This window comes from Cyrtonyx montezumae, unplaced genomic scaffold, assembly GCF_038088225.1.
Source record: "Cyrtonyx montezumae isolate F1298 unplaced genomic scaffold, pur_monq_1.0 scaffold_16, whole genome shotgun sequence".
Lineage (NCBI taxonomy): Eukaryota > Metazoa > Chordata > Aves > Galliformes > Odontophoridae > Cyrtonyx > Cyrtonyx montezumae.
This window is the reverse complement of record NW_027071892.1, coordinates 5,953,359-5,978,442: the sequence shown is the minus strand read 5'-3', so window position 1 is coordinate 5,978,442 and position 25,084 is coordinate 5,953,359. Positions and strand designations below refer to the sequence as shown.

General features: G+C 47.1%; 2 protein-coding genes across 3 annotated transcripts; one reads left to right on the top strand and one right to left on the bottom strand.

Moving 5' to 3' along the window:
- Nucleotides 1-1,415: 1,415 nt before the first annotated feature.
- On the bottom strand, nt 1,416-10,878 carry ALG1 (ALG1 chitobiosyldiphosphodolichol beta-mannosyltransferase). The gene is made up of 13 exons (XM_065732624.1): nt 10,674-10,878; nt 10,508-10,585; nt 10,085-10,188; nt 9,414-9,562; nt 8,265-8,354; nt 7,783-7,899; nt 6,806-6,927; nt 6,078-6,116; nt 5,141-5,200; nt 4,318-4,428; nt 2,947-3,061; nt 2,178-2,253; nt 1,416-1,841 (listed from the first exon to the last, which is right to left on the bottom strand). The coding sequence occupies exons 1-13, from the start codon at nt 10,876-10,878 to the stop codon at nt 1,707-1,709; spliced, it is 1,401 nt and encodes a 466-aa protein (XP_065588696.1). The 3' UTR covers nt 1,416-1,706.
- Nucleotides 10,879-12,836: 1,958 nt separating this feature from the next.
- Nucleotides 12,837-23,753, top strand: NAGPA (N-acetylglucosamine-1-phosphodiester alpha-N-acetylglucosaminidase). 2 transcript variants are annotated; one of them, XM_065732580.1, is made up of 12 exons: nt 12,837-12,940; nt 13,038-13,523; nt 16,396-16,535; nt 17,060-17,168; nt 17,491-17,619; nt 18,392-18,600; nt 18,845-18,892; nt 19,649-19,777; nt 20,913-21,044; nt 21,238-21,298; nt 21,792-22,039; nt 22,800-23,753. In XM_065732580.1, exons 1-11 carry the CDS (start codon nt 12,837-12,839, stop codon nt 22,012-22,014), a joined length of 1,770 nt encoding a protein of 589 aa, XP_065588652.1. In that variant the 3' UTR covers nt 22,015-22,039; nt 22,800-23,753. The 2 variants fall into 2 exon arrangements, with proteins under 2 accessions (XP_065588652.1, XP_065588651.1); XM_065732579.1 differs by having other exon boundaries at nt 21,792-23,751.
- Nucleotides 23,754-25,084: the final 1,331 nt, after the last annotated feature.

The window sequence follows — 25,084 nt, the reverse complement described above, 5'->3', positions numbered from 1 at the left end:
GAATTAAAAATACAGAATTAAAACAAAAAACTCTAGTTAGGTTACTTCTAGCTGCCTTTCCTTCACATAAGGAAGAACTGGACTTAATGCACACTAGGAGCCAAATAGAAGTTTCTTTTATCTTCCCTGCTACAAAAGCCTTCAAGTCACTAAGTAGTTCTGTGAGGCTAGGTAGCTCATAGTGGATTTAACTAAACATTACAGGATGGTGAAACCTTGCTGAAGATTTCATCAGCATCACTGTGTACGTTAGAGAAATGCTTAGTTTACTTCCATGCATATATCACTGCTGAGGAGATGAGTCCTTCAAATACCTTCAGGATTTGGAGGACTGCTGTAACACTGGACAGGAATTTGCTGGAAAACAGTAGAGAAAAAGCAATCAGCAAATAAATCTCTGTGGATCATTCAAGCTAGTGAAACTGCCAAACTCCTACAGGAAGCAACTTGGCTTCCGATTATCATCTTCCCACCAGTGGAATTAAATCACTATCAATGCTTTCTTTGCAAGAGTATGTACACTACTGTAACCATGGTGAAGGGAGAAAGGTCAACTTTGCAAATGCCTGCCTAGCTTGGCAAAAGCAGATATTACATGATTGCTCTGTAAGCTGCTTTGAACATACTGGTGCAGAATCCATTGCAACAACTTAACACTGCTGAACTAGGAACTCCTAAGAGAGCCAAGCAGGCAGCAACTCTATGACAACACCAAGCACTCAAGCAGCTGCCTTCCATTTCATAAAGTAAAAGGTGTTTTTTTCAGAAAGCATCCTGTAAACATTGGGTCTGCATACAAAACAAAAGGATGAAAGCTATACCAGGGTGACTGCTCAGAAAGTGAAGTGCGCTTTCATATTAGATTACGCATACTTAATTATCATCATTTTTCCTTTTCTATTCTACTGAAATAGTACATCATATGCATTCCTTTCTCAAGGGAAACAGGCATGTTTACTTCAGTGTATGAGCACTACAGTCACTGAAAGGTGTCCTTTCCTCTCAGTGCTCAATAAAGCTGTCCCATAGCAGTAGCTGTGCTTCTGTACTCCTGCACACAATGTAAAAAAAAAAAAAAAAGGAAAAATATCCTCTGAATTAAGTAGTTCTATCTTAATTAAAAAAAAACCAAACAAAAAAACACAAGTAGATATTCTGTACTCGCCTAGAGAAGACTGGCCAAGAATGTTATCCGTAGGAAAAAAAACTGTCATCATTTCAAACAAAAATTCAAATTAAAAAAGAAATTTCCCACTTGCAGAAAAAAATCACCCATTAATATGTTTCCTGTACAGGAGGTATAAGTGGTGTAGTTTATATATGTATTCAAATACCTTCAGCCACAAGAAACCTTCAAGCAGCCCAGCTAAACAGACTTCATACATACGAGCTCCCAGAGTAACTAAACTTCCCCCCACTCTAGAGATTCATCCCAAGCAATACAGGCAGACAGACAACAAGGATCAGTCTCTTCAGCACAGGAACTTCATCTTCCCTAAAGACTTATACACAACTTGTAACCTCAGCTGCACCTTCTGTGCTGTTATTAACCACATGAGCTCCAGCTGTAAGGGAAGAGGTGTGTCTTAAAGATGAAAGAATTAAAAATGACAGTTGTAAACAATCCCAAGTGTTTATTCACCACTTCAGACAGTCCTGGAGGTACACATATGTAATAGCTTTTTTGACACAATACCCTTAAAAAGTCATTCAGTCTGGCTCAGTAAAGGAAGAACAGTCTTGTCCCAACTCTGATCCCAGCTCAGCTGCTTGGATGCACGAAGGTTTATCCTGAAATCGTGGAGTTTGCTTTCCAGTGTGGGAAATTCTGAGAAAAGCATCTGTAAGTTAAAATAATAACGCAGAAAAATACATCATATTCTATTTTGGATTAATTCTAGCTTTTGCCTGTGCTAACCCTTGACTTTAGTGTTGCAGTAAGAATGAGATCTTCGGTCTTACCCTCTAAGTAGTTAAATATCGAAACATTTGGAATGTTCTTGACAGCTTCAGATTTTTATTCAAACAGAAATGTGGCCAATAAGACCCACGAGGCAAAGCAGTGCCCTCTAAGAATGCAAAACACAGATGATTGTCACAGGAGAATTATGTAGCTCACATAGTTAACACTCCTGTGGTTATGGCTAGCAGAAAAGAAAAATCTCTTATGTCTTTACCTTCAGTTGTTCTGCAAGTTCATCTGAATCCCTGAATATCAGCCCGTTTTCATTGTGTTTCACAAGTTCGTGTAAACTGTGAACAAAAGTCATAGAAAAAAAAAACAGAAGAAAAAAAGTTAGCAGGACATACACGTTTCAAAAGTTGCACTGTGTATCTTTACTATGAAGAACCTAGGTAGGGGTTGAATTCCTGACAAACTGTAACCAAAGGCAGTTACTGAAGTTTAATTTAAAGACAGTCTGGCATAAAGAAAAACTATCAGTGTACCACTGCAGTACAATACAAAAGGGCCCTCACTCAGTCACTGTGCCACCCATCTGCATGTGCATCAAAAGGAGATTATTGCTCTACTTTAACCCATAAGGAAAATCTGCCCACGATCAGAGATACTTGCAATTAATGCCTATTTATTTGTAAGAGCTCTTTTTCCCAAAGGACTGTATGTTGTGAGGTTGACTACTACACCTCTTCACAGAACAAGGGCCTGTCTACACAGAACGAAGCCTTGAAAGGTTTTGAAATGAAGTATATGGCAACACAGGATGATGGAGTATTTTCAAGGTAGCTGGTTGCATTAAATCCTCCACAGTTTGTAGAAACTGTGTTAATTTTTGGCTGCCCTTAAATAAAACAACATGGATGTTAGAAGTTTATCCTTTTGAATCAAAGTTGTTATGATATAATACTGGAATCTCACTGATACAAGCAAAAGCTGCTAAACTCTTCATAAGAATAGTGCTTATAGCAGAATAAACAAGCTCTTACCATTCAAAATATATTGCACATACAGGTAAGCAACAGCCAAACATATCTACCACCTTCATAGGTAAATCCAAACCACTAGATGATTTATGGAGACACACACCCAAGTCTGCTGAGCCTGAAAAGCAAACAAAGCAGACAAGACTGAATTCTCTGAAAGCAGCTCTTCTGGTCTTACTGCATACTTATATGTGTGCTTGTCTGGGGTGATGTGCGCTAAATATGAGCAAGAGATACTAAACTATATGATTGTATTCAGAAACATACCAGGCAAGTCCCTATCAAATTGAAGAGAATTTGTAAGTGTCACTTTCTCCCTGAACAGCCTTTCTGCTTCTTTCTGCTCAGAACAGATACCCACATACAGATACCACAGCCCAGACAGGACAAGCTGCACAGCTCAGTAGTGACATCTTCCTATTCACAGAATTAGAAAGGCCTGGGTTGAAAAGGACCTCAAAGACCATCGAGCTTCAACCCCCCTGCCATGGGCAGGGTTGCCAACCACTACAGCAGGCTGCACAGAGCCACATCCAGCTTTGCCTTAAGTGCCTGCAGGGATGGGGCATCCACAACCTCTCTGGGCAACCTGTTCCAGTGCATCACCACCCTGTGAGCGAAAAGCTTCCTCCTAACATCCAACAGAAATGCCCCGTCTTAGTTTCAAACCATTCCCCCTTGTCCTATTGCTATCAACCCATGCAAACAATTGTTCCCCCTCCTGTTTGCATGCTCTCATCAAGTACTGGAAGGCCACAATGAGGTCTCCCTGGAGCCTTCTCTTCTCCAAGCTCAACAAGCCCAGTTCCCTCAATCTTTCTTCACAGGAGAGGTGCTCCAGCCCTCCAATCATCTTAGTGGCCCTTCTCTGGACCTGTCCCAAGAGTTCTGCATCGTTCTTGTGCCAGGTGCACAAGTGATCACCATTCAAGTGATTTCAGAACAGAGAAATCACAATGGCATTCTAAAGACATATCTTCATGACTTAACAACTCCCAAACAAACACCACGTATTACAGCCACCCCAGCTGGCAGATCTGAAACCCAAGATCAAACTGGATATGTACCTGATGGCAATCCTGAGCTTATCAAACCGTGTGCAATACTATGAACATGCCAAGGGAACGCTATTCCAGAAACATCATTATTTAGGATTTCAGGTTCTTTGGGGTACTCAGCCAAAAACTGAGATGTCTTTTCTGACCTGATCCTGAGAGTAAACTGGATATGAACAAGCAACTGGTACTCCAGCATAGTTAGAAAAATGGAACAAAAAAATAAAACAGGCAGTAACAGCAACCAGGTACTATGATTCTGCTGAATTGTTTTTCCACACTTTATCAAATGAAATCTATTTCATAATTCACTGTTTACCAAGCAAAACTGGGTAATCCTCAGCTTCCAGCCATGGTGTACATATCTGGATATGTTTAAAGTGCAGTTTCTTTATCAGTCCATTGTAGTACTCTTTTAGTGGTCCTTTTCCTTTTCAAAATAAGGGAAAAAAAAAGATAGTAGTGATTTTATCAGGATGGTTTGAACATTAAGTGCAATCAGTGCATGTGGCTGTACAGGCAACAAACTCTTGTAGTCTCAGAGGCATCAAAACAGACCAACCATGATCTTCCAAAAGACACCTGAAGAGTTAAGTCCCCTTGAAAGCAAGTTGAACTGACACTGAACTAAAAGAGCCCGCTGTCAATATCAGTCAGTGTTGAGGTGCATTTTGTTCACAGCCATCAGGATCAGAAATATTTGCCTTAAAAAAAAAATCACACTAAGATTTAGCCTGCTATTAATGAGGAAGATAACTGCACTGCATTCACTCAGTTTTTTTCTTCAGAACTTTGTTTGAGGAAGTCTCTTCGTCAGCAGGAGGAAAACTTTGCTTAAAGCATTTCAAACATCAGCCTTTGTGTTTCTTCTGCTGCAGCATCAACATTAAAATTATTAAGGTTAAATTCTGAGCATGGTGCAACCCACAGCTTTGCTAGATAGGCTGAGAGCTTCCCCTCTTTCAAAATGTACCATGATCACATCACTGTAAGAATCCAATTACAACTTACTACTCTGGCTTATAATCACATAAAGACAACACTGACATCAGCAGAAAAGCAAACAGTACAAAAGTGAACATGAAGTCTTCTCTATGAGCAGAAAGCAAAAAGAAAGAATTACAGCATGAATAAACTATTACCTGTTATCACACATACTAAAGCTGGAAGCTTGACTCCCTCATTGATGTACCGCTCATAATCTGGGGAAGGTAAAAACCTGTTTAGAGCTGACAAGTAAATGGATGGTTGATCCTAAAGGGTCATAGAATGGCCTGGATTGAAAAGGACCTCAAAGATCATCGAGTTTCAACCCCCCCTTGCCATGGTCAGGGTTGCCAATCACTAGAGCAGGCTGCCCAGAGCCACAGCCAGCCTTGCCTTGAATGCCTGCAGGGATGGGTCATCCACAACCTCTCTGGGCAACCTGTTCCAGTGTGTCACCACCCTGTGAGTGAAAAGCTTCCTCCCAACATCCAACCTAAATGCCCCCTGTCCTAGTTTCAAACGATTCCCCCTTGTCCTATCATTATCAACCCACGTAAACAGTCATTAAAGTGTGGTGTGGGTCACTGTGTCCAAATAATTTATCCTACTTCAAGTGATTTCTTTATAAACATGTGTCTCATAAAATAGTAGTAAATTTTTACACATTAAATCCACCAACCTCTACAGAAATAAATTACAGTATGTACAGAAAGCATTCGTCATCAAACGTTTCTTTGACTACACCATATTGGCTTTTTCAATACATGAATTTAGAAACTGCAGCTTCTAAATAGATAGTGGATATTCCCTTTCTTCCTATCACCAGTGGCCTATGGAGAATACACACACAGCTTAGAAAAGAAACTGCAATTTACAAGCAAGAAATATAATTCTCCCCCAGCACCAACTGGAGTTGAATTCAGATGCCTCACTTCCACGTGTCAGCTCCTACTTTTAAACCACTGCAAATCAATCACACACGCCTGCACTTTCACTTGAATACAGTGGCAGTGTTACTTAGAAAAACCCTCCCTAACCATCCAGCAAAAAAACATCCCCCTTTGTACAGATGAGGCATTCCTTAGTACCCACCTTCTAACGCCTCCAGAAGGACTGAAAAGTCTTCATCCTCTGAAAGAAAGGGCCTCATTAGCAACATTCACCTTTTAGCATTTATAATGAATTACAATAACAAAACCTTCACTTTTATCTCAAACAATGAAGTATGGAACATGCTTTTCCCATTACAAACATGCCACAATTATGCTCATTTTGGAAGTCCAATAGCTACGTGTTTTCCTTGTCAGCAACGTGGCAGGCAAATGAGCCACAAACGTGGCATGTCCTAAAAAGACAGTCCAGATCACAGCAACTCCTCAGCTACAGAAACCATAAATTTTTAAGGCCACAGACTGCCTTGCTCATTCCAAAACACAGACAATTCTGCCATGCTGTTAGCACCTGATTGGTTTCACCTCATAGCCCCCTTTCTCATACAGAGGTTAAAAAAGAAAAGCAAAATATTATGTAACTGACGTATCAGAAATATGTGAACAGATTTTTCACCACAAAAGAAGGTACTGTGTCTAGGATGAAAAATAAAAAAGTAGGAAATATCTTAAACAAAAAGTATTTTTAGCCACTGAGGTATACCACGTGCCACCCATCTTCAAACTCTTCCAGCCAAAGGAAAGAAAATCGTACCTCTGCTACTTCTGGTGGGAATACAGCATGGTAAGTGTCAGGCATGGGGAAGTACAGACACACCCAATTTTATCTTATCTAAGTGCCGAAATACTAAAAATAAACTGTTTACAAACCTGTCCAGCTCGTGCTGCTGATGAGAAGAGCTGGCCGTCCTCCGGTTTTTGTCACATCCCCGCTCTTCTCATCCCTTTCTGTAAAGGCAGACCTCTCAGCATTCCAACTGACAGACCCTGCGCTGCACGAACAGAATTTTCTGAGTATGGACTACATAACACAGCCAGCAAACACAGAAGGAAATGCAGTGCCTCACAGGCATGAATTTCCAAGAACTTCATTTCAGATTTGGTGCCCAACTTCTCCGGAAATAGTCATTACTGCAGAGACACCCCTGAGGGAAGGAGAATGGTGTTAACCTGTCCTACTGCTACCATATGCCTAGTGATGCCACTGCTAGAAGCACATTCCCTTTTTCTAAAGCTGTGTTCTCCTCAAGAAGGCAGCTTTCTCAACTCTTTCCAGTTCTGTCTCAAAAACACATTAGAGGACGATGGCTTTCCCCTTCAATTCAGGCATTAGTTTGGTATAGCAGCTGCCTGTTAAGCTGTCCACTACAGCAGACATCCTGCACATATCCAGAAGAAAACAATGCTCAGAGCAAGACCTTGAAAACTCTCCATATTAAATGGATGGAGAGTTCATTATTAAGACAAGCCCTAAATTAATGCAATTAATGCAGCATTCAATCAGTGCCAACTAGTTCAGAAGGTATTAAACTACTTTCACACTTCAGATATTCTGTTACGGATTCCCTCAGTACTCATGCCAACATTTACACCAAACAAACCAACCAACCCCACTTAGTTTACACACCAAGCCACGTGCTACCTCAGCTCAATGATTTCTCTTATTCTGGCCTCTCCAGTGTCAATTAAATGCACTTGTACAGCACCTGCTCCACACTAAATGCATACAAAGACCACCACTCATTGATATTCAGGAACTTGTGTCCCCATCTAAAGGTATTTCTGGTGACTAAATGCTATGAACTTGTGCCATTCAGTTAAGGACTGTAACTGCACTCTGTACTTACACATGCTGTGGTCTAAATGGTTCATAGTCTTTGGCAAGTTTCATGTACAACTGATGCTGAAGTTCTAAAGGTGTTTCCTTAAAATGAGAAGCTGGCCTGTCATACAGTGTCACTGCCCTGTAACAAAAGAAATTCACCAGTGAAAAAAACATCAGATCCAACAAAAAAGCATGTGGCAAAGAAATAGTAAGAGGCTACAACAACGTAATGCAAAAAGCTAGAGAATCATTGCGATAAAACAACGATTTGACTCAGCTTTCTGTATTCCTAAAGGTTGAAGGAACAGAACAAACTTAACTCACTAATCCTGTACAAAGGACATCCTTCTTAGGTGTCTATTCAATGGATGAAACACACCCACAAAAACAAAACAAAAACAAAAAAATTGCTTCTGTAGGATTGCTCTGAACCCAAGCTCACCACAGCTATACACCTTCATGTTGCTTTGATTACACACGTAACATCAGAAGTATTTAACTCACTTGATGTTGCAGTTCACCCACAGATCTTCCTTCATGGCATTAGTGACACACAAGTTATAGTCAGACAAACGCCCAAAAAGCTTCTCATACCTGACAGAAATTAAAAGGTGGTAAGAACCCAAGGCAGTCCCAGCACAAACAGTAACTGCTCTCCAGTATCGATGCTAACTAAAAGCCAAACAGAAACCAAATGAACTCAATTGCTCCAAGCAACTTTGGTTTAATTAACAATCACTCATGAACTCCTTGTGCTGTTATACTACAGCAATGACAATCCATGAGAAGGGATACATATGACTTCCTTGTCCTTTTAAGCCCAACAACACAACTCTCGAAAGCTTTTAAAGCTGTTCCCAAGAAGTAGTCATGTAGATTCAGCAAGAAACAAAATTACCTCTAAAGATGGATTGGAGTTTAAAGCAGCATTAGAGAATAATAAATTAAAACAAAAAGGCACTACAGCAGACAAAGTTATGGCAGTAAGATCAAAGTTTGCATACACACTCCACTCTCTTCACCAAACAAGTCCAACTAAAGGGAACACATTTAAACCACACCAGCAAATCTTTCAGGTCTTGTTAACATTCACACACCTACCTAAAGACACGTTTCTAATGACTTCATTTTCCTCTTTCTAGGTAGCTCACACGGCATGAGTCTGTACCGTATTGGGTACCATCATCTAAATTTAATTAATGTTTTATATATATTTTTGTTACAGTCTAAACTTGTTAGAACAGAATGTGCTTTCCGCACTTCATCCTCTGTGTATAAGTACAAACAAGAAGAATACTTTCTAACCCTTAAGCTGAAAGTCTTACAGTATATAATAGAAAGTAAAAGAAAGGAATTTATTGAAGTTGCTCACAACTGACTTTAGAAAGCAGTTTAATTCCTGAAAGCTACATACACACATCGTTACGCAGTAGAAATTCACCTAGACAGAATTTTCAGTCTATTTTGCAGAATACCAACACCTTCCTAAGTCTTTAACAAAAGCATTTTAAAGAACACATTTTCTGACGGAAGTTCAACATCAGAATCCAGAACTTGTTCATGGAAACAACCCCTTGCTAATTATATTCTCCCCACTTTCCGTTGTTCCATATCCTGCAAAGGTATATAAAGAGGAGAAATCACTGTACAAACCATTCTGCAATGCGCACTAGTGGGTGATTCCTTCCGTGACTCAGACTCATTACAGTGTATCCATAATTGTGCCAATCAATTATCAGTTTGCTTCTCCAGAAAAGACAGGCAACCCAAGCAACAGCTATAATGGGCAAACCCGGAGGATTCTGTTTAAAAAAATAAGGAAAATATTCAAAGACTTGGGTCGAGTGACAAACACTAAATTAAAACTGTAGCAGAATGGCTAGGAAGAGACTTAGAGATCAGAGTTTCAAGAGCCCTGCTGCAGGCAGCTCTGCCAAGCACTCCATCAGGCACCAAATCAGGGTGCCCAGGGCCACATCCAACCTGACAGTGAAGACTTCCAGGGAAGGAGCATCCACAGCTTCTCCAGGCAATCTGCGCCAAGGCTACACCAGCCATTCTTGAACAGCTTCCCCCTAATTTCTAATCTACATCCCTCTTCCTGTAGTTTTCATTCCCCTTTGTCCTATCACCATCTAGCAGAGTAAGAGAAAAGGAACTCCGAATAAAGTGAAAAGAAAAATAAAAAGGAGATTGCAATCCATTCAAGGATCTTAATGAACAGAGAGGTTTTTGTACTTGTCAAATATAGAAGGCTGGTGTCCAAGAACTCTAAAAACGCATTGCAATACATCACCAACAGTGCTCCCTATGCACAAACATACCTGAAGAAGAACATAGGACGGCGGGTCCACCTTCAGCATCACATACAGTAACTGCACGGTCTGTGTGACGACTTTCACAACGTACTGCAAAAGCTTTGGGCCAACTGCAAAACATCCCGTGGGAAGATCACAGCTCCACACGCACAAACACACATCACAGAGCAGCAGCTGCCACGCAGCTCTGCTGACACCTGCGGCCACAGAAACATCACCATCCCCTGAGCTCCCCCAGCTCCCAGCCCTGTGGGCCGTGCCCCCACGTCAGGCTGCGCAGGGCCCCTCCACAGCCACGGGCACCTCCAGAGAGGGGGCACCCACAGCCGTGGGCAGCAGTGCCAGCCCCTCACCGGCACCCACTGGGTAAAGGAACCCTCCCACAACATCCCACCTCAATCTCCCCGCTGCTCCACCGCCCGCACGCACCTCGCAAGCACCGCAGCTCCGAGAGGGGCACGATGCGGATGTCCCCGCTGCTCAGCACGTCGCGGTGCGGCCGCGTCTCTGTGGGAGCGGGCGGACGCTGAGAGCCGCGGCCCCTCACCCCCCACACCCACCCCCGGCCGCCGCCTCAGCGCCCGCCCGCACTCACGGAAGTAGCCCAACAACGTGACACCGCGCCCGTGCCGGGCCAGAGAAAGCGCGTGGTACTGCATCCGTGGGCTGCGGCCCAGGTCGCCCAGCACCGCTACGCACACCCGGCCCGTGCCGGGCACCGCCCGCCGCCACCGCCACCATAACACCGCCGCCGCCACCAGCGCGACCGCCACGGCCAGAGCGGCGCCGCCGGCCGCCATCTTGGGGAGCCCGGCCGGCCACAGCGCCCCCATGCGGCGGGGAAGCCGCGCCGGTGCTGAAGCGGCGCCCGCTGTGCGCTCAGCGGAGGTGCGGCTCCTTCAGCTCGGCTCAGCTCAGCACGATTCCCGGAGGGGAAGGACCCCCACCAGGGCGGGGGTCTCGCGGAGGCTGTGGGTATTCTAACGGAGGGCTTCAGCTGATGAGGATTCACCACCCTCGGCTCTCCTTGCCAAGCTGGCCGCGTCCCCGGAGCATCCCGATGAGTTCCCTTCGAGGTCTGCTGGCCCTGGGAAGCCCCTGGAAAAAGACACGCCAGATTTACACTTGTCCATTGAGCACGTTTCTTCGCAGACTGCACCCAGAGTAACACCGTTTCCAGTTTCCTCCCGATAGCTCTCCAATAAAGGAATAAAAAAAGACAAGGCGAGGGAAAGGCAAAGCAAATCTCACAATCTGCAAGAGCCCGTTGCATTTCTCAAGGAGCATCTCCTTCACAGACGGAGCCCAGCAGTCTGAATGCTCCTGGCTGCTCTAGCAGGATCCGGGACTTGGACTTTTCTGCTCTACTCTTGCTGCTGCAGAAAGAGCCAAGTTTGCTCCTTGTGGCCCAGGGAAGTCACCAAAGCCAAAAGAGCAGATCCATCTTCCTCCATGCTGCTCCTGGCTTATGAGCTAGAGCAGAGATTAATTAAGAGATCAGATTGGTCTCCAATCTCTTCAATCTTTCTCAATTTCAGTTCTGGTTCACCTTCACTGCTTTCTGAAATATGTTTCCTTGTTCTTTGTTTCTTCTTTTTAGGTGGAGGTCCTGAGTAATGCGCAACACCTTTCACTCTAGAAAGTGCTACAGAACACAACACAAAGTTGATATGGCACCTCCATGTACAATCACTACAATCACACAATCATGAAGCACAGAGGGCTTAATGGCGTGGTTCTCCAGGCAGTTGAGACCTATGTTCTTGAAGATCCAGTCCCTACACTTTAGCTGCTGTCTACATGGTCTTTTGTCCTGCATGCCACAGTTTTTGATGCAGCCAGTGGGTGATGCCTTCTGCTGTTGCATTTTCCAGCCATCTAATTCAAGCCAGCTTCATCATTGCCTGGTGACTGCAAGGGTTGGTGTCCAGAGATGTGGTGTGCTCATACTGTCCTGTGTCTAACCACGTAACATACACCTGTACCTTTGCCCCAGATAGGTCACATGCAGATTGTCCAATCCTGACGGGCCCACTGTGCTCTCCAAAACATGAGCCCTTGGTAGACCTGTGCAGACACTCAATGCACTGTTGCCTGGTTATAACCACACAGCTTGTAGCCCAGCCCACTGGCTACTTTGCCCATTCCCCTCTGAGGGCCATCTCATTTCAGCTGAGGGATGGTATGCAACAGCTCACAATTTACTTGGGCTCCCTCTGTTTGATCTATCCGTGTACCAGGCATCTTCTGGAATAGGGTATTTCCCTTCCTGTATGGGTCTGTGGTATATTACCAAGTTTCTCCTTGGTATGGGCCACTCACATACTGTGTATGAAACAAAGGGACAGGGACAGTCCCAGCACCAGCGCACAGCTTCTGCACTGTTAGTGAAGCTGCAGCCTCTCTGCAGGCAAAGTCGGTGTACTTGCTAACTGAGTGTAAAGCAGAGAAGAATATCCTCCAGCTGTGGCTGCCAGAGCAGCCTTTCAGAGTCTTTCACAGAGCCACTTCTTGCCTACCTGAGAGCAGAGCCACAGGCTTGTGATGACAGAAGGCAGCGGGTACAAACCTTGAGGAAAACATCGGAGGTGGTGACTATCGCTATCACGCCCTGAGGGAGATGAACGGGGAGGCCAGTCGTACCTCCGCATGTGCTGCCTGTGAAGCAGAGGATGCTCAGGACCAAAGTCAGACTTTGCCAAACTCGTGTTCTCTCTTCAGTGACAGGGGGCGCGCTAGCGGCAGTGCGCCCGCCAAGATGGCGGCCTCCGCGTTGGCGGGAGCCGCGGGCCGGCGGCGGTGGGCGCTGGCGGTGGCGGTGGTGGCGGCGCTGGGCTGGCTGCAGGCGGCGGGCGGCGCCGGGTGAGTGGCTCCTCCGGGGCCCGGCCTCCCTCGGCCGGGGTCTCGCCGGTAGAAGGGGAAACGGAGGCCTCTGTGACGCCGCGGTGCTGTCTTCCAGGGCCGCCTCCGGCTGGCGGCTGCTGCGGCCCTACCCGCCCGGGCAGCACGGGCCGCGGCACGGCCACCGGCACGTCAGGGCCTGCCAGCCCGTCCGGCACGGCAACGTGACGCACGAGGCCTGGCCCGGCGACGACAGCACGGGGCTGCCCGTGGCCACCACCCGGACCTTCGTTTCTTACGTCCCCTCGGCCGAAGAGCGGCGGCGGGCGGTGTACGGCCACTTCACCTTCGTGAGGAACCCGCTGAGGACCTTCTCGGTGCTGGAGCCCGGCGGTGCCGGCGGCTGTGAGGAGCAGCGTAGGGTCCCCGTGGAGGAGACGGCGCGGCTGGGCCGCTGCCTGGTGGCCCAGAACGGCGGTTACTTCGACATGAGCAGCGGGGAGTGCCTGGGGAACGTGGTGAGCGACGGCAGGCTGGTGCGCAACGCCCGCGGCCTGCAGAACGCCCAGTTCGGCATCCGCAGGGATGGCACCATGGTGTTCGGGTAAGGATGGGGGGTTCACACGCCTCTCCCCACTCGTTGCTGCGTGCACTGCACTGCTCAGGCGTGATTTGTTACCTGCTGTGCAGTAAGCCGATCTCATATGTAGGGATGAGGTGTTCCTTTATAGAATCATCAAGGTTTGAAAAGACCTCTGAGGTTGTAGTGGGATTGCCTGGTCACAGCCTGAACCAGTGAATGAGCATCTGAGTGAGCGGAGGAACCCAGGTCCACCCATCCTCTTGCTGTCCCCGTCTCTGCGGTGCTTCCAGGAGCACAGATATGTTCAGAGCATGCACGGGTTGCCCTCCCACCCACCCTCCCTGGCTCCCTGGCTCCCTTTTTTCATGTGCGCCAGAGTTCGAATGAGAGGTGGGAGGGGTGAGTTCATTCCCCTTATCTCTAGTATCTCTTTCTGTAGCGCCTGTACCTCACGTAAAGGCTCTGTCACCGCCTTTGCTTGCTTTACAGAGGCCATGAAGTCCAACCTCAAGCCATTGCACTGTGCCCAGTAACCACTGCCCTCAGTGCCACGTCTCCACAGTTCTTGAACGCCTCCAGAGATGGTGATTCTACCATGTCCCTGGGCGGCCTGAACCAATACCTCACCTTCTGAGAAGAAATTTTTCCTAGTATCCAACCTGAACCCCCCTCCCCAATGCAATTTGAGACCGTTCCCTGCCATCCTCTTTTTGTTGCCTGGGAGAAGAGGCTGACCCCTGCTTTGCCACATCCTCTTTTTCAGGAATTGTAGAGAGTGAAAGGTCTCCCCTGGGCCTCCTCCAGACTGAGTAACAGAATCGTAGAATCACCAAGGCTGGACGAGATCTCCAAGATTATCCAGTCCAGCTGTCCACCTACCATCAAATTTCCCCACTAAACTGTGTCCCTCAGTACAACAGCTAAATGTTTCTTGAACACTTCTCAGAGACAGTGACTCAACCACCTCCCTGGGCAGCCTGTTCCAGCTCCTCTTTCAGACCTCTCTTTCAGAGAAGAAACTTCTTAATACCCATCCTTGAGGCTATTTCTTCTGATCCTGTCAGTAGTTAACACAGGAGAAGAGGCTGACCCCCCACTTTGCCACAGCCTGCTTTCAGGAACTTGTAGAGAGCAGTTCTCACAAGGTTGCACAAGTTTGGGTGCCAGTTGGTCTCCCACAAAGCTTTCACAAAAATCCTGGGATGTGCTATCTCTTTATACATATTTTTATGACTTTATCACTGTCCACGGTTTTTTCCTGCCTACAGTTGGTCACTTAAAGATAGGGCTGATCTCCCTGCAGGCTGTGCTAGATGTGTTAATCAACTACGTGCTTTCTCAAGATGCTCCTATCTTCAGTGACGAGTTTAGTCATCATGTTGTGATTAAGAGTAGCTTTCCTTAATCACGTCAGCAGTTTCAAGGGTGGTCATCCTGATTCAGACAAAAGTACATATTTGCTATATCTAAAGGTACGAATCTTTGTTCAGCACACTGCCACCTCCTGAGAGCCCCTAAACCCACCACCATAATTCACGTGGCTGAGGGACTGCAGCTGGCAGGGCTGGTGGCATTTCCACCTTAGCAAGGAGGCTTCTGCAGAGTTCTTACTCTCAGCTGTTCCTGCCTCTCTCCAGCTCTTGCGGGATTTTCATTGTTAAAGGGAATCACTGCACTGTGTGAGTTGTCTGCTCTGTATCTTTGAGGATTCTGAAGTACAGTGCTAGAAGCAGTTCTGATGTACGTAATATGGACTGTCAGGGCAGAGGGGAAAGCAGTTCGCACTATGTGACAGTCAGTATGACAGCACACTGGGGCACACTGTTACAGCCAGCCTAGCGAGGACACTGCCTCTACCACCCAGGCTGGGCTTAGGTAATTAAAAGCTTTAAAAGCTTTGCTCGTGCTCAAGGTGCTGTTGTGATTTGATCAGTTTTCGGCTGTGGTCATTCTGCGTTCGCTTCCCATTGTTAAAGGGGTTTCTTTCTGCATGTTTTCCACTCAGGAATTTTCAGTTTTGCTTTTCTACACACAAGGATACTTTGCTCAGCTACAGTCACACACTCTAAAAGAGAAACAGGTAAGCATCCAGCTCCCACAAGATGTGTGTGGGGCATAGGAAGCAATTGGCATTAAACCAGAAAACACTGACAGATCTTACAGCGAGAGTACAGCTGTTCAGGTCCAACCTTTGCTGCTGTGTTCTGTGTGTTGCAGATGCCAACAAGCAGCAGGTTTTGATGAGCCAGATGTTGCTCAGCACCCTCATTTCTGAGAGAATATACCTTGGGAAGCATCCCACTGTGACACAAAGCCTAATTGTGCAGGTGGTAGCTGAACAGTCCTTCCTGCTGCCTGCCAGGGGAAGGTTTTGCTGTCTGGGAGAGGTGAGGCAGCTTTCCCAGATGGAGGGAGCAGGTAGCATCCCTGAGTGCAGCTGCAGGCAGACTGGTTGCTGTTGCTGAAAAGCCCCTCAAAGGCTGTTTGGTGTCACTGCTCTGCAGAGTGGAAGCTGACAGATGCCGAGGTATTAAAGGTACTTCCCCAGATCCCTGAGTATTTGGCAATGGCTCTGTCCTCATGGTCTGCCAGATGCTTTCTGCCCTTATCCTGGCTCAGGTCCACAGACCATATTGTTAGCAGGAGCTATTTTGTGCATAGTGGCCCAGGACAGTCATTAACAGTGGCTTTGTATGTAAGAGCTGAGACGAGGATCCACTCTGGGTGCTGAGGGATGGTTTGCTCTGCTTGGCCTCTAGCTTTGGATGTAGCTAGCATTCATTCAGCTGCCTCCTGCCCTTCTCCCTGCCTCTGGAGCCTGCTGGCAGCAGAAGAGGCATTTATGTGACACCACTGTGACTATGGGTAACCCCTCCTGCTGTCTTTCTCCTAGCTACCTGTCTGAGGAGGATGTCTTGGATCAAGCAAACCCCTTTGTGCAGCTTGTGAGTGGGGTGGTTTGGCTCCTGAGAGATGGAGAAGTGTACATCAATCAGAGTCAGATCGCAGAATGTGATGAAACTCAAACCACAGGTAAATACTGTACTTACCCTGGGTAAGATTGTGCTCCTAATGAGACTGCTGGAAGGTGAGGGGAGCTTTGGAAATTATTGTCTAGTTGCTACTTATTTAAGAGATCCAGATGTCTTCTGTGCTGCTTTACCTTAAGTGTACACCAAGTGCAGTACTGGGAATAGGCTGTCTGCACAGTGAGGCTGGGCTCATCTGCTCAGCCTTGAAGATAATGTGCTTAGAACTGTACGAGTGGTAACATGGTTTGTTTGGAGATACAAAGCAGAGGATATCTCCTGTAGGAGTTAAAAACCAAGGGAGTCTGAATCCCCTTCCTTTGTCTGGTGCCAGATAGAAACTTGACAGGAGTGCTTCTGGAAATATGATTCCTAGGTTTCTTGGATGAAGAAAAGGAGCCTGGGCTCTGTTCTCATTGTGTCCCAGTTTAGTGAGCTCCTTGCTGGGAGCTGTTTTGCAGGCAATTGTGTCTAAACAGCCAGTTCTGTCACCCAGCTGCCGTGTGAATTATTTCCTCTCCTGCACAGGAACCTTTGAGAAGTTCATCAACGTGATATCAGCCAGGACTGCAGTGGGACATGACAGTCAGGGACAGCTGGTCTTGGTTCACGTGGATGGACAGACGGAATCTAGAGGGTAAGGCCAAGGTTGTGGTAAACCCCCAGGGCAGGTGCATGTCCAGTCTTTAAATTCTGTCACCAGAGCTGGTGGGACTGTGTGACTTCCAGTAATGAGTTGTAAGTGCAGAGCTCAAGAGCTCAACTGAAGGCACTGCTTGACAATTGGTGGCACTAGGGAGGCAGAGCCACAGGAAGCTATGGCAGCCTTCAGGCAGTGGGTCAGGGTATCTGGGATGGGAGAGCTGCTCCCTTTCTGCTGAGGAAAGTGACCAAGCTTCTGGCACAGCAGCATCATTCAGTAGCATAAATGACCAGTGAAAAACCGTCTGCTTTTGCAGGATCAACCTCTGGGAAATGGCCGAGTTTCTGAAACAGCAGGGAATCATCAATGCAATCAACCTGGATGGTGGAGGGTCAGCAACGCTGGTGCTGAACGGGACCCTGGCAAGCTACCCGTCCGAGCACTGGTAGGTGCTGCTGCACAGCTCTGTCGGTGTGCAGAGCTCAGTCCCACCGTGCTGGTCAGCAGGGGGCTCTGTTGGCATTGCTGAGTTCACAGCGTAAAGGCAAATGTCAGGTTTTAAGAGAGAGCATCTCTAAAATCATTTAGTGACTCCCCGCTTTTTCCCCTTGGTCATCTAGGACGTGCAGCAATGCTGCTTGGTGTGACATGGGGATGGGGTATGAAAGCAGCTCTTCCCTCAGAGGCTCAGAGCTGCACGCTCACTCAAATTAGCAGAGATCTGTAAACAGATTGTTGTTATAGAAGTGAAGAACTGACTTGGAGACCCTGTCGTGCCTCATGTCAGAGTGCCTAAAGAATAATGTTAGATTTAGGTTTTTGGCTGTTTCTGATTGTAAACAAGAAATGACAGAGAGTTCTAATTGCAGTCTGGCTGCTGAAAACCAAGTGTCACTGTTACTGCAGTGTTGTCACTTCATCAAGGCAAATACCATTCAAATAAAGGCATGTTAAACGGTGAAGTTAGGAAAGCTAAGACTGCTTAAGGAGACACTTTGCTTGCATGTTACTTTCAATGCTGCATTTGAAATGACTCCTGTCCAATGGGAGTTCATACTTATTTAAAACCCTGACTCAAATCTGATTTCATATTATTGACATTCTCCTCTGCCAGTGAGAATCAGGCTGAGTATCTGTGCTTGTATCGACCTGTTTCATGTAGGGCTGGGAGCAGCAAAGTGCTCGCACACCTCATAGTGCCCATCTTCTGTTCCCAGCTCCTTCGACAACATGTGGCGCTGCCCTCGGAGCATCTCAACCATTGTGTGTGTCCACGAGCCTGCCTGTGAGCCTGCCGACTGCAGCGGCCATGGGGAGTGCGTGCAGGGCCAGTGCCACTGCACTGGGGACTTCTGGAGAGGCCCAGCCTGTGACACGTTGGACTGCGGCCCTTCCAACTGCAGCCTGCATGGCACATGCACTGCCTGTGAGTCCCCGCTGCACAGAGCTCTCTGGGAATACGGCTGCTGCCAGTAGTTGACCCCGAGTTAATCTCTTCAAATCCAATCAGTGGGAGGTGTGGTGGGCAGGTCTAATGGGTGGGGTGTTTGTGCCTAAGCTGACTGCTGTGGGTTCCCTGGCACAGGCAACCTGCTCTCAAGGATCCTAATTTTGAGAACCTCCTATTTCTAAGCCTGTGTTGTTGTTAATGCCTGTTTGTTTTTACACAGCTGGATGCCTGTGTGATGCTGGCTGGGTGGGCAGCAACTGCAGCAAAGGTGATGCTGATTTCTACTCCACTCTAATTTTTCATAGACAACAAGGGGATAGTCTGAACCTCTTTGTTGTGGGCACGCTGCCTGTGGTGGTGGGGAGGTCCCTCCAGCAACCTTTTCCAAGAGGGAGCAGCATAGGGGGAGGCTGCAGTGCGCTCTCCTTAGTCAGTGTGAGTTTAACTGAGAATTTACAGTCAGGTCAGTATGAACCATTTTAATTTAAGCCCCTTGCAAACGGTCCATTTCCTGGCACCTGCTCTCTGGGTGAGACATGCTGTTCCTTGGTTGAGAGCCTGTATGGGAACTGCTGAATCACGGCCTGAACCACTGATTGGCCACCTGAGGTGAGCAACGAGTCAGCCATGGGGGCACAGGTGAAGGTGGTATACCTGTGTGAGTGGAAGGGGTGGAGCCTGGCTCCACCTCTCCCAAACCCCATTTAAGGGCTGACCACCACCAGGGAAGGATCTCTTCTTGGAGATCCCTCCCACGTGGAGTCCCCTGCGAGCCTTGTCATCCTGAAAGTGAGCCATCTTCTGTTTTGTATTATTTGTATACTGTTTATATAGAACTACTTAAAATATACCATCACCTATACTATTTCTTTGCGGAGTACCATCCTTGGGAGTTATTTACCCCACAGAGCCAGACCCGGCTGCTTTCCTGAGCAGCATCAGCAAGGCCAAGGAATGCTCTGTGCTGCAAGCATGGGGTGAGGTTGTGATGAGGCCTGTTGAGATTTCTGTTCACCTCCTGCAGTCTGTTCGAGCGGTGTCTATGGGAATGCTTGCAGCCAGAAATGCCAGTGCCAGAACGGTGGCTCGTGTGACCCTGTGCATGGAGCCTGCTCCTGCCCAGCTGGATACTATGGCACCAACTGTGAGCATGGTAAGGGCTGCTGTGGGAAATAGCCTGGGCTGGGGAGAAGCTTTTGTGTCTCATTTGAGCTGCCTCATGTTGGCAAAGCAAGTGTGAGGTCAGCTTCACAGCTGGAGTGTAAGTTGGTGGCTTACAGCTTAAGGGTCTTCCTGTCCAACCTGAATTGGCTAAAATGAACAGGAGGGAGCAGAGAGGAAAAGGGATTTCTCTTTATCATTAGAAAGCTATGGATCCCTATTGAGTCTCTGCCCAGAAAAGCGTTGTTTTCCCAAAGCTCCTGAGTGTAGAACACAAATACCTGAATGCCCTTCCCTTGAAGGTGCTGCAGCAAGGCTCTGCCTAGAGCTCAGCCTTCAGGTGAGCCAAATCAGCACTTGCAAAGGCTCCTGAGGGCCCTTCTGGCTTCCAGCCTTAGAACTCCAGCTGTGCACATACAGCAGCAGTAGCAGAGCTGGCGACTCATTCAGTTGTGCAACTGCAGCTTCCCCGAAGTACTCAAGGCTCCTGCAAACCTCACTGAGCAGCCTGCTCTGCCCACAGGACGAAGTCAAGTATGGCGTGGGTGTGAACTTCTGCTGTGCACGGTTCTTTAGTGATGCTTTGTTCCCAGCCTAAGAACACTCAGCCTGATCCCTATTTTACAGAAAGCTCTTTGAAGTAAACAAAATAATGGTAGTTAACTTACAGTTCTGTGCTTGCAGGCTGCTGCAGAACGCAGGGGGAGGCAGATAGCTTTGTCAGGCTGCTGGAAACCTTGAGTCTGGGAGTCTGATTATTCAGCACAGCTAAAGAGGTCCTCAGACACAAGTACCTCCTTCCCTTTAGGGATTGGCCTTTACACCCTCCCTTCACCCCCTACTTACAAGCCAAAGAGCAGGACAGTAGCAGAGAGATGGCAGGGAGAAAAAATGTATTGAAAGCAACAATGCCAGAGACTGTTGTGAGGCCAGGAGTAACCTGAACACCTGAGCTACATGCAAGGGTTGAGCCTTTCCTAACAGCCTGGCACTCTGCTGGTGCAGTTGACAGAACAGGCATGGGGGACAGGTTGAGGGCCAGGGGGAGCTGCAGGGTGATAGACTGGATGAATTCAGGCCACATGGAGGTTTGACAATGGCTGACTTCTTTGTAATCCATTTCCTAGCATGTCCCTTGGGCTGGTATGGGCCGAACTGCCAGCAGCTCTGCATGTGTGAACACTCGTGTCCCTGCAACCCAGAGACAGGCAGCTGCAACATCACCTATGAACTGGCAATACAGGACCAGCTCAACAAAGGTACTGCTGTGTACGGTGGTGTGGGGGGTTTTCTCTGTTTTTTTTATCTTAATATTTAGAAGAGCAGCTTTAGCATATAGTGTTCTGTTTCCTTAGTTACAAGGCATGGCTTTGTTACCTTCATTAAGCTTACCTTTGTTACGTGGAATTTTAACCTCTCACTTCCTTCCCTGCATTCTTTTTTGTTTTCCAGCTTGGCGATGTTTGGCTTCCCCAGATAAGGAAAAGAGCAGTGAAAAATTCTCTCTGTCAGAGTAAGTGTGTATTAGTGGTCAGACAAATATACATGCACAGAGCAACGGAGGCTAACTGCTAAAACCCAATCATAAGACAAGTGCTGAGCTGAAGCCACCCTCGGTGACTATTTATACACTGAGCCTAGCACTCAGGAGCTTACACTTTAAATACCAGCTGCTTTTCCTCTTCCACTCACATACTGTGTATGAAACAAAGGGACAGGGACAGTCCCAGCACCAGCGCACAGCTTCTGCACTGTTAGTGAAGCTGCAGCCTCTCTGCAGGCAAAGTCGGTGTACTTGCTAACTGAGTGTAAAGCAGAGAATATCCTCCAGCTGTGGCTGCCAGAGTCTTTCACAGAGCCACTTCTTGCCTACCTGAGAGCAGAGCCACAGGCTTGTGATGACAGAAGGCAGCGGGTACAAACCTTGAGGAAAACATTTGTGTGTTGGAACATTTGAGAGCAGGTGAGGAGATGTTGCTTACATGGATTTCTCTTTTGTCTTCTAGAAGAACCTGGATCTCCGTGACCTTTGCCTTGACTCTGCTTCTTGTAATTAGTGCCATGGGAAACGTGGGCCTTTATCTCAAGGCCAGGTCAGAGAGGCAACACGGAGGTGGTGACTATCGCTATCACGCCCTGAGGGAGATGAACGGGGAGGCCAGTCGTACCTCCACATGTGCTGCCTGTGAAGCAGAGGATGCTCAGGACCAAAGTCAGACGCTCCTTTAGAGTCCCGGATGGGAAGAGAGAAGAGGTATTTTACTCCGCACCTTATACTGCCATTCAGCACTGACTGTTCCAGAGAATTTTTAGACCTAGAGTGTAAAACTGCCGACAAACCCAAGAGCGGCAGCGATATTTTAGTCTGAGAACTCCCTTGCTTCTTGCCCAGCCCTGCTGAGAACATGGCTGGCTTCCCTCGCATCCCCACCTGCTCTGACTGGGGCAGATGAGAGCTGCCATGAGAGGACACAAGTCATGGGGCCAGCTTCCACACACATAGGAGAGAGTTCCACAGCTGCAGCAGAAATGGAGCCATGGGTACTTCAGAAAGGTCCTTTGTCACACAGTGGTACAGTCGATAAGTATGCTGGAGAGGTAAGATAAACTGCACGTTGCTTCCTGCATGAAGATAGGTGTAAGGAAGCTGCCTTAAGGATTACATCTGTTCTATGGTTGTCTGCAGTTCTCCTGTAAGATCAGCCTTTAAACAAAAACTGGGATTTTAAGATGCTAAAACAGGCACAACACACAGTGGAACCACAACATTCTTTCATGGCCACAGTGGTAGGCTCAAAGGCTGACACAGGATTGTGGCTTTCTTGTGCCTTTTGTTTTTTCCTTCCCAAACTTTATGTTGACTGCAGGGCCAGTGTTTTCTTACTGAATCCTTAGTCCTAGGACTAATCTAACAGATGCTTAATGAGCACTGTCTTTTCAGTACTGCACAGCAACAGGAAAAGTCTCACTGGTGCACACACCTCAGCACAAACCTGTTTTCTCCTACCTCCCAGGAGCAGCATGCTCTGCACGGCTCAGCCAGAGGTACTGCAGCACTGAGCTCCCAGGGGCTGAGGAATGAATGGAGGAGGCAGCAGGACCCGACTGAGCCCTGGACTGGGCTCTGCACCGCAGTCTGCTCAGCCTTCCCAGCACCAGGCTGCCCTCCCTCAGCTTGCACAGGGTCCCTGCAGCAAGCCCTTCTTGCTTCCTGCTGCTGCAACTGCCTCTCCTTCCCTCATGGGGGGCAGCAGCCAGCAGGGAGCTGGGGCCATGCTCGCTATTTCAGGCAGCCCAACATCCTGAACATCTCAGCTGAAAACTGGATGTTTTACTTGAACACATACTTGCACAGTGAAAAAAAGAAAAGTATCTGAGTTTGCTTCCATGCAAGGGGAAACTAGTCTTTAATATGCTACTATAATGCTGCATTTTTTTTTCTTTAAGCCTGAAAGTCTGAGCCTGAACATTTTTGTGCACTCTATTTTTAATCTCTTCCAGCAAAGGAAATGTAAACTTTTGTGCCACTCTTGGCATCAAATCGACTTGTAAACAGAAGATTCTATTTTTCTATTATTTACAGTGGTGATTTGAAATAAAATCAATTAGTAATAACTACCTGAAACTGGACTGGTTAATGCTCAGCTGCAGGAGGAGGAATCGCTCTTCCCCAGTTGCTCCCAGTGCCAACGAGCCCTTCCCGTGTTAAAGAACTGGCTTAAGTTGTGGAGCTGCCAAACTACATCATGGTATAGAACTGAACAGCAAGTGCTGGGCCTACAGGAAAAGGTTTGAGTTATGTCAGTGATAAAAGTAACTGGATACAAGCAAAACAACATCAGCTCCTGGGGATACCCAAACAGAGCAGCGTTCAGGATTTGCCACAGATGTGAAGAACTGAGTTTCATCAAAGAATCAGACGGGGAACTTTAGAGAGGTTTCTTTTTTTACTTCCAACATACAGAAATGTACAGCTTTTACAAATACTGTGTTTTCTTTTGTTTCCATAGTTTTACAAATACTGTAACTAAGTACATTTTTAGCATCAGACCTGTTGTCAAGTAACATGTTACGGAGCACCTGGCATTTTGCTGATGTGCTCTTCAAGAGTAGTTCATTGCTTCTTCCCACCCCCCCTTCTTTTTTGGCTGAGAGAAGTCAGGACCCCAGTATATAAAATCAGACAGCTGCGAGGGACAGAAAGTAAAACTGCTTTCTAAAAAATAATTACAAAAAAGTAATGCCCGTTTAATATGTAACCGACAGCTTGGAAGCAGATGTTGACGTTGTCAAAAGCCAACACAAGTCACACAGTGCCAATTTAGCCTTCCAGAAGAGAAATAATTACATGTAAGAATCACCATCACAAAGTAGAAAAAATGTGAAAGCTAATAGCATGCAGGAATCTGCCAAATGCACGGCAGTGTTGGGCCTCAAAATCTAATAGCTCAGCTTCTTTATTGGGCTCCCAGTGGGAATCCTTCAGGTAACAAAGAAGCACTGGCACTGCTGCCCAGAGCTGGGGGTGCTCCATCCCTCGAGTTGCCTATGGCCATGGATGGGCCCTAGGCATCCTGATGCTACAGCTGAGAGGATCCTTCCAACTCCACCATGCTATGGTTCTGAATGCATTTTGAAATGGGATTCCTCAGCCTCTAGCATGCTGACCTTCCTACTGCATCAGCACATCACAGCCCGAGCCCGGCAGCCAGCCCAGCTCCCTGCTGCCCACCAGCAGAGCCCAACTGCTGCCTTGAAGATTTCAGAGGAGCACATTATGGCCTTCTGCAGCGTCTGTGATGAATGAGCCAAAGACGTCGAGAATAATTCAGGCCTTCTCCAAAGCTCAAAGCCCTAACGGGAGGGCTGTGCCAATTATAATAGAGAGCTGACAAACGAATGGAAAACTCCGCAGTATTTCAGTTCTTTAGTTAAATCAGGGGGTATACATTTGTATTATAAGCTGTGATACTTTGCACTCATACACCCCCTGCCTCTGATTACTGAAAAAACAAACTGGCCAACCTTATGATGAAGAGAATAAGGCTGTGTCTGACACTGCAGCAAACATCTGTGGCCTCACAAAAGTGATGGGGCAACCATGCTTACTCTTCCCCCCAACAGAAGGGCACATGAAGCCCAGGAGCAACACGGACCTGCACTCAGTGCCCAAGAGTGCGTTGTGTGCCGGTATTCAGCTTCACTCTTGGCACATGGAAAGTGGTAAGAAGCCCAGAGTGCACCTTCTGGTTCTGCACCTTCGTGGACTGGAGTCTCCCTCAGGCCTTTTATAAGGCCA